Here is an 8,751-nt window from a genome sequence, read left to right as displayed (position 1 = left end):
AAGACAGACACTTTCCAAGATCCCTCATGAGTCTGTGGCTCCTTCATGGCCACAGAAGGAGCTCATTTTGCCTCAACAAGTAGAAGGAGATACAGTCTGTATAACTGGACATTTGACATTTCATTCACTGTTCCCCTCGAACACTAACAATTTGTAGGACGGTCTTTCACATTAATGCAGACTTCCTCAGCCCGAGGTGGAGCCACCTTTATGTCCTGTAAAACAAAAAGGTTTCCGGAACAACTAGTCCACTGCTGTCTGATAACTGATTATCTACGGAGGCAATAAAATGTTGTCTGAAAGACAAACAGTGACTCTACATTTTCCTTATCAACATTATTGACCTTTGGATAAAATCCTACCATGACTGTGCTGTAACATCAATGTACCTGAAAAAGGGGGAGCTGCGGAGGAGAGTGTTTTACTGCTCTGACATACACTGCTCCGTCTGCAACACGTGTCACTGATCATTTGGGTTTGTAGTTCGCCTGCACTGTTCGAACGGCAAAAGAATAAGCGGTGTTACTCTCAAGCAGAGAGGAGGAGACAAACTCCATGACAGAATAGAGACATAAATTGTTTTGGAATCGTGCTCCAAATTGTGCACAGATCATCTGCTATAACAAAACCGCAATAGTTTGATTTTCTTGTTTTGAAACTTGAAGTTCACGGCTCCAAAGAGCATATCTGTCATTTTTGAATTTAGTTCATGTTTAATGTGTTTTTGCTATCAGAGCGAACGCCTTAAAAAAGTTCTGCTAAATTCTTTTTGCCAACATTGATCAACCTCCCCAAAGTCATGCCAACAACAAATTCTCTTACGAAGAGAAAAGTTTCCAATAGTACTCGTGCTTGTTTTGGAGTAAAACTACTGAATCGTGAAAGTCTCATCGAAACAAAACAAATAGTGGTAATAGATGGTAATATCTTTTGTTTATGGAGAAAACTTGCAAATACATACCTTGTCAGTCAGGACAATAGTGTGATGCTACACTGTACTACAGTATACTATACTGATAGTATTTTGGTGATTATTTTACTGCTAAAACATTGTAGAGATTTTCTGAGGTCATATGCATGTTGATGTTCTCTCCTCAGTCCTCTCAGACTAAACCTGAACCCCTCATGCAGCGCCTCTCTGCTAACAACCTACTTCAAAGTGAACATTAGATATCCCGAGAGTTAATGTTTTAAACTGTTTTAGACGAACTGCTTGTGCAACGGGGCGAATTTGCAAAGTCAAGCCGGTATTCAGCAGGAGTGACTATGGTTTAATGAATAGTAGTTAAAGATACTAAGGATAATGATTCACTCTTAATCTCGATTAAAGCAATAAAATGGATATTCGACAAAGATAGCTGTTTTGTAAAAAATATTTTGAACTGCAAGTGTTTTATTGACCTCTCATAAACTATGTACGTGTCTATTGGCATTGTGGCTGCTCATTAAAATAACTTGAAAAGAGAGCGCAAAATGGGAAAATAAGAGCAGATCATGTTTCTTAACATGGTTATATGCATTAAAAAAAAGGCTTAATGCACTTTAACTCTGGACCTATAGGTTCCATCATGATATCTCTCAGCTGCTCATGACCAAAACCAAGAATAAAGTCCATTTTTTTTAGTTCATTTTAGACACAAACTTTATTCCAACACAATGATTTAGTTTAGTAACCTTGTCAGATATATAAAAAACTGTCTGATAGACAAAAGCACCTTTACTTCTGTTTTAGGTTCCTACTATAAATTGGGAAAAATTAAATCCATGATCTTCTCTGCAGCTATGACATTAAACCAGCGGCTCAAGGAGCACATGTGCAAAATCACAAGGTGAGAAAAGGAAAATTTAGGCTTCACGTAAACATACAAGCTGTTATTCAAACATGCAGCGGGTTTGGATTGATCTGTTTTATTGGTATTCAATATAGCTACAGCCATCTTTGCGAATCAGGTCAGGGAACTGATGGCGTTCAAACAGTTCACATCAGATAAAACGGACAAAAGAAACGTGTTGGGGGTTTTTTTTTTAATTGAAGAAAAAAACCCACTGGGAATTATGTAGAAATAATTAGGACTGGACAGCAACTGACATTCTTAATCACAATTTCTCATTTGTTTGTTGTTTGCTTGTCTTTTTTTTTTATGTCGAGCATCCGAGGCCTGCAGTGAGACATATCTTAGGGTGCCAAAGGTCTGACATGCTCTTTATTGATTTATTAATCATTTGTTGGCAAGGCTACTGGACCATAGTGGAGTGTGTTGTGTGTGTTGGGTTGGCTTCAGGCAGCATGACGCAGACCACTGAAGGCCGGAGACGAGGCGACTGTCTGCCATAAGCCAAAGCCTACAGTTGCAATACCAGGCCCAACGTTTTAAAATCCCAGCAGCCGGAGGTCATTTGTCCCTGTGCATGATCAGAAAAGCACCATCTTGATTAGCATTTAACACATTTCTTTCTTCCTATTGGGTCTAAAACTCGATGAACTGAAGTACATTCACTGATGTGTATGCATAGCTGCATATTTGGGCTGGATTATCCATAGGCAGCACCAGCTGAGGCTATTTCTATCCCCACAGAAACTGAGATCACCTCTGAAAAACTGTATTTAACATCTGTCCAAGTAGAACAAAAACAACAGGTTTCATTATGTGTGAAATAACCTATCTCAGGCCTGACAGCGTTAAAGAAGACTGTGCCAGGAGGCAGAAACCTCCGGACTTCTGCTCTCTGCATTGCCACAGTGACCCCATGTGGACTAGATAAGACCAGACTGAAGCAATAATCCTGGAATATCTCCCTTCTGTCACAATCAGAGATCATAGTGAAAAGCACTCAAACACACAGAAAAGGGAAGTTTGTTGTCATCCAAGCAGCCATTGAAGCATACTTAACTGCACTATGTTAGAAGAAGCATAGATCTCGAACCAGAACAAATAAAAAGCTAATCAAAGAAAACAACACACACTTGGCATTCAAGATTATCACAGGATTTAGAACCATGACACATTTTCTGAAGAGGCTTTATTACTGTTTTTTCGACATGATTGGTGCAAATTATTTCTTCCGTTGTGACCTTTTATTTTTCTTAGCAAACTTTCAGTGTCGCGCAGATGAACTCCGACTGCCCTCAGAAGAACCGCCTGCACAGATCTGCCAAATGCTGTTTTGCCGCATGATTTGAATCTCGGAAACAACGTTGGACATGCTGCAACACACTACGACGGTCCTATTGTGGGGAAACACTCATCACCGTTCGGATGCTGTGGAACAGAAACAAAACGCAAATTCGAGATTTAATAATGGTTTGAGGTGGTGAGTCGTGGATGGTTGGCGAGGAGTAGAAATGTACCATTGGCCAAGCTTCATGAGCTCAATGGCACTGTTGACCTGGTCCAGAGTCATGTGGTGAGTGATGAACTCATCCAGCTTCACCTTCTTGTCCAGATAGGCTGTAACTAGGTCCGGTACGCCAACCTTCAGTTTATACCCTGAGGGCCACAAAGTAAATAAACAAGTAATGGCCCTTATAATACTCGCTCCATTATATGAGCCTCCTCCGTATGAATAGAAATCTCAATTTTTATAACAGAGTAATAGAGGCTTTCTCTTTAACCAAGGACTATTGACAGGTGTGTTAGTATACATACTGGAATTATAGAATAACTACAGAGGTTAGGTTTGATCATAGCAAATAACTGTTGAATACTGAATGCAGGCACCACATATATGATTCAGGAAGATGTTAAATAGTAAATTGGGATATAGAAAGAAGGGTGAGATTAAATATTAACATGATGCATGCTGGTATAAGTGGATTTATACACACTATAGCCGGAGGGACCGAGGCATATCTACACAGGAATTATAGAATAGAATAATTGTGTGTGTGTGTGTGTGTGTGTGTGTGTGTGTGTGTATATATATCTGTGTGTGTAAATTATTATGATTTATGTGTCTGAAATAAATGATCATTGTTGAATAAATGAATAAATCTGATCTCATGTTATAAATAACACATGTTTTTTTTGTTTTTTTTAATCTGGCGTGAACAAAATAAATCTTACTGTTTCTGTGTTTTTCTGTACCAAAGTGAGCTCTGCAGTCCAACACACCTTCACCGAAAACCAAAACACAAGTGCCAGAAGACTTCAAATTTTTCCCATCTGGACTGATAAATGGGGTTTGTTTTTATCTAGTTCCTTTGGTATTTTGTGTGCACACTACATGAAATGCTGCTCCGACGTCTGCTCTATCCAGTCGTGAGCTGAGTGGAGCCCATGATGCATGACTACGTCAAACGCAACAGAACACCGCTCTATCCTGTATTGAATCAATGCTCGCTGTGACAATTACCTGTCGTGTTCTCGCTCCTTGTTTCATCTCGTAGCCAAACACACCGTGCACATGGCCTCATGCTTCATTTCCTGTTTCCCCACTCATTAACATCTGCACCTCATCACTAACCAGCTGTTTTGCTTTTATATCAAGTCCTTCCAGCATTTTCTCTTGAGGATTCTTAGTTGTGTGATTTATTTTTTTTTGGCTTGCCCTTTGCATTCTTTATTATTATTCTTTTGCACCTTTGCCTTGCAGACAGATTCCTGTGCATGACTCCAAATAAACGAATACATTTGAACTTTTATGGATGCCGAATTGTCCGATCGGTCTTGGTCTTGGTCACACCGTCACAAGAACCTTGTAAAATAATGCAAATTGAACATTTTCATGTGCAGGCAACATATGTAGTGTATATGGAAAGGTTTTGTGTTCGAGGTGATATTGCTGTGTGAAATTACACAACCGGCCATGTTAACTTGACTCTGGAACTCTTGATAGGTGTTTAGGAAAAGCTCTTCCTCACCTCCCAAAAGGGAACCTTTCCACGTTCGTCCAGCGATGAGCTGAATCGGTCGGGCTGCAAAGTCATGCATGTCCGTGCAGCCGACAATCACACTGACACCCCAGCCTTTCACACAAGACTCCAACGCACTGCGCTATAAGAAAAAAAAAAAGAAAAAAGTCAGGGAATTTGTTCAGGGGGGGCGGGGTCGCTTCTTACCGAGAAAACAATGTTTCAGGTTTGGCTCACCATGACTTCCACATCCCCCGTGCACTCTATAGAGTAGTCCACCCCTCCGTTGGTCATGTCGGCCAGCACTTGGCTGATGGGTCTATCGTGATCCTCGGGGTTCACGAGGTCAGTGGCTCCAAGTACTTTGGCTTTTTCAAACCTCTTTGGGTTGATATCAACGGCAATAATCCGTCCGGCTCCCGCAGCCTGGCAGCCCATGACCGCAGCCAGACCCACGGCTCCCAGGCCGAACACTGCACACGAGGAGCCCGGTTCCACCTGCGGTGAAGGGGACACATTTTAGATCGCTTTGGAACTAGTTTGGTCATGTTAGCGCAGGATAGAACCCGTCTTCAACCCCCTAACATCGATATGTTGCTTTCGTCCATATTTGAGTCATAATCCCTCGAGCTACCAACAATCCCTGTGACTTCATGCTTTCTGCTTTGACATGCATTGTCGACTGTGGGTTCTTATAAAGATGGTGTACACCTTTCCAAATCATGTTCAATCAAGTGAGTTTACCACAAGTCGACGCCATTAAAGCTGCAGCAACATCTGAAGGATGAGTATACTTATGTCCATCTGTCTTTTATGATTCAAACAAATCTGGTGATTCTCAACACAGCTACCGTACAAGCATAGTGGAATATAGTCACCAGTCGCACACCTTAGCAGTGTTAATAGCTGCTCCATACCCAGTGCAGACCCCACAGCCCAAGACGAAGACTTTGTCCAGAGGAGCCGCAGGGTCGATTTTGGCCACGGCGTTCTTGTTTATCACAGTGTACTCTGAGAAAGTACTTGTTTCCATAAACTGAAGCACCTTCTTCCCCTTACACGTGAACCTGGATTCGGGCGTTGACATCAGGCCATCGTATCCAGAGAACCTAAAAAAGAGATTTCATTAGAACTGATTGAAATGTTCGTCGCTGCACGAAATGGAAAAGTTCAACCAGTTCCAGTTGCTCACACCGGCTCAGGAACCTCATGGAGAATGAATTGAGGATTAACTCACCATCCTTTCTCACACAGGTTGCTTTTCGGACTCATACAGAAGCGACATTCTCCACACTGGGAGATGGGCAGAGGGATGACTTTGTCTCCTGAGTTTTGACGACGACGTGGATCGAATCAAATCAATTTCATGCTGACAACAATATGCAGGCGAATCAAAGTGTTGACTTTTCAAATTTTCCCTCACCTGGTTGAAACTCGGCGACCCCGGGACCGACGCTTTCCACGATACCCGCTCCTTCGTGGCCGAGCACCGCTGGGAAGCCCTCCTCACGCTTGCTCTCAAACAGGTAGTACAGATCTGTGTGGCACACCCCAGTGGCTACAATCTACATGAAAACATTGACGCCTCAAACGAATGCCTTTTTAAGACTGCATTGCCAACCGACGGATCAATGAACTCTGAATTTGGAGAATCGTGTCTCACCTTGATGCGGACTTCATTGGCCTGGGGTGGTGCCACCTCGATCTCCTCAATCGCCAAAGGCATGTTGGGCGCCCAGGCCACTGCTGCCTTGCATCTGATGACCTGCAGGGGAAGAGACTTACATTTTTTTCCCCCCTTGACTTTCTTCTCTTTGGTGTGTTTAATTCAATAAACACACCAGTTTCTGCGGTTCAGTCTTTCCGAGATCTACTTGAAGGATGTTTCTGATCGCCCACTTGAACAAACGACTGTGATTTAAGGAACATTTACATCAAGTTGAATAAAGAGATTTCAAATATTTCCTTGCGGTTCCCTTTGCTGAGTTCAGCTTTGAATTGAAAGTACCATTATAATACCAAGGGAAGCAGTCATCCCAAGGAAAAAGTCTGACAAAAGCTTTTGGGTTTCCAGCTCAGAGTCACAGCAAAACTCTTGATATTTCACACGATATACGTCTTGTATCTGATGCTGCGGTGAAACTCTAAACTGGTTTGAGTGGACCGGGCACGCACGAGTTGACTGATGCACATTGACGTCTGAACTGATTGACAACATTACCAGTCATACTCTGGAGCCACATGTGGTTCTTTAGCACCACTGGGACGGTTCCGTGAAGCGGTCAGATAATGAAATGCTTAAAAAAAAAGTTATCTTGATTTTATTTGCACATTGTAGTTTTTTTTTTTGTTGTTTTTTTTTTTTAAAGACGCTTATGTTCTGGTTAAAATAGCTGAAAAGAGGGTAGATCAACCAAAGTGGCTAAAAGTGGATCAATAAGTGGAAAAAGCTAAAACTGCTAAGATGACCTGAAATGGGGAAAAAGAAGGAAAAAAAGCTTAATTATCTCAAATCGGTACAAGAAAAAAAAAAAGGGGGAAAAACATACCATTTTTAAATTTCTAATTTCTAAGAGTCAAAATAGCTAAAACAACAAAAAAGTGAAACACATAAAGTGGCTAAAAAATGGCAAAAGTAGCCTCAAATAAACAAAACAAGCAAGCAAAATGACAAAGAGTCAAAACAATGAAAAGAGCCAAAGCTGAAGGTGAAAACAAAGAAAATGGCTGAACAAAGATTTTAAAAAAACAAACAAACATGTCTTATGTTCCATTTTTTCTTTTGTCGTTATTTTTGAGTTTATTAAAGTAAAAATTGCAGCTCAGTACAAAATTAACTTGTTGGAACGTCACAAAAGTGGCTTTTTTTTTTGGGCCATGGAAGTGGCAGGACCCCAGATTCCTAATAGTCCCCTCGGTTTACGGTCACTCCACCATCTAGAATCTCGTCTCTGCAAAAACACAACGAACCAGTGCGGCTGCACAACACAAGCCCTTCCGTGTCGTCCTTACCTGACCGGCCGTGTCCATCACTGCAACAAGGACGAAATGAGGTGAAGCGAGAAGACAACAGTTTGAAACTCCGCCGCCCGAGGTTAAACATTCATGGGGGGGAGGGGGGAGGGGGTGTCGGGACTCTGAACCCTTCCACTCACTGCTATATCTCCTCACTGCGATCCCGGGGCCCGACTGCTCCAGATGAGGGATTTCCCAGCAGATCTTCCCCGATCGTGTGCAGATGGAGTACCTATTCCATGAATAAAGCCCCGTCACTCGGGAGTTTCCTCCACTCAGTTTGTCCCACTTTCCCAGCGGTTGTGTGTTGAAGTCGACACAATCATGACGAAAACACTCGAACTTTATTTTGGGGGGGGGGGCGTTTCATTTTATTACTCACCACTTATACATGTTTCTTCTGGCAATAGAATTAAAATGTCTGCTTGTACAATAATACGGCATTGTGTGTTTGCACAATTGTAAACAGTTGAATGGGGTCCAAGTAAAGCTTGTTTTGTTGTTTTCTTGAGTATAGCAAAGAAACTATAACGCCACCATTTTTAATTTAATATAAATTAAAAATATACTTATTGAATATTTACTGAGCTTCTTACCTGCAGAGCGGCTGTCTCTCTCCGTCCAGGCCACTGTTGGCTTTATAAGCTGTTGTCTCGAGGATTCTATTGCGAGTTCTTTAAACTCCTATTCGCTGATGGAGGAGCACCATGAAAGAGCCATGCGTTTCGTAGGAATAAATGAAACATTCATCAGAAGTTCCCACTAAAAATTCTTTCTGTGTTCTGGGCTTTTGTTCACCGAACTTTTTTCATGTGAATTTTCCAATTCTTTGTCTGCCTATTGAGACGCGAGTGACGTGCGGAGAGAAGAAAGAAAAGACAAGA

The 8,751-nt window shown here is 41.8% G+C and overlaps 1 protein-coding gene across 2 annotated transcripts; it reads right to left on the bottom strand.

Annotated features, from left to right (window-relative positions):
- Positions 1-1,632: 1,632 nt before the first annotated feature.
- On the bottom strand, positions 1,633-8,206 carry LOC308119547 (alcohol dehydrogenase 1-like). Of its 2 annotated transcripts, XM_080479607.1 has the most exons (10): positions 8,008-8,069; positions 7,865-7,884; positions 6,516-6,617; positions 6,276-6,417; positions 6,090-6,177; positions 5,742-5,961; positions 5,090-5,350; positions 4,862-4,994; positions 3,350-3,488; positions 1,633-3,260 (listed from the first exon to the last, which is right to left on the bottom strand). In XM_080479607.1, coding segments are annotated over exons 1-10 (1,140 nt in total). In that variant the 5' UTR covers positions 8,009-8,069; the 3' UTR covers positions 1,633-3,226. The 2 variants fall into 2 exon arrangements, with proteins under 2 accessions (XP_080335733.1, XP_080335734.1); XM_080479608.1 differs by lacking the exon at positions 7,865-7,884 and having other exon boundaries at positions 8,008-8,206.
- Between the last annotated feature and the right edge of the window lie 545 nt (positions 8,207-8,751).

Source organism: Lipophrys pholis (assembly GCF_963383615.2).
Source record: "Lipophrys pholis genome assembly, chromosome: 14".
Classification (NCBI taxonomy): Eukaryota; Metazoa; Chordata; class Actinopteri; order Blenniiformes; family Blenniidae; genus Lipophrys; species Lipophrys pholis.
The sequence above is the reverse complement of the archived record's forward strand: the minus strand, read 5'-3'. Positions and strand labels throughout refer to the sequence as shown.

Coding starts and splice junctions, on each gene's coding strand:
- LOC308119547 (XM_080479607.1), bottom strand. Junction 6,178..6,275: donor GGTCGCCGAGTTTCAACCAG/GTGAGGGAAAAT, acceptor GTCAAAACTCAG/GAGACAAAGTCATCCCTCTG. Junction 5,962..6,089: donor AACCTGTGTGAGAAAGGATG/GTGAGTTAATCC, acceptor TCTCTTTTTTAG/GTTCTCTGGATACGATGGCC.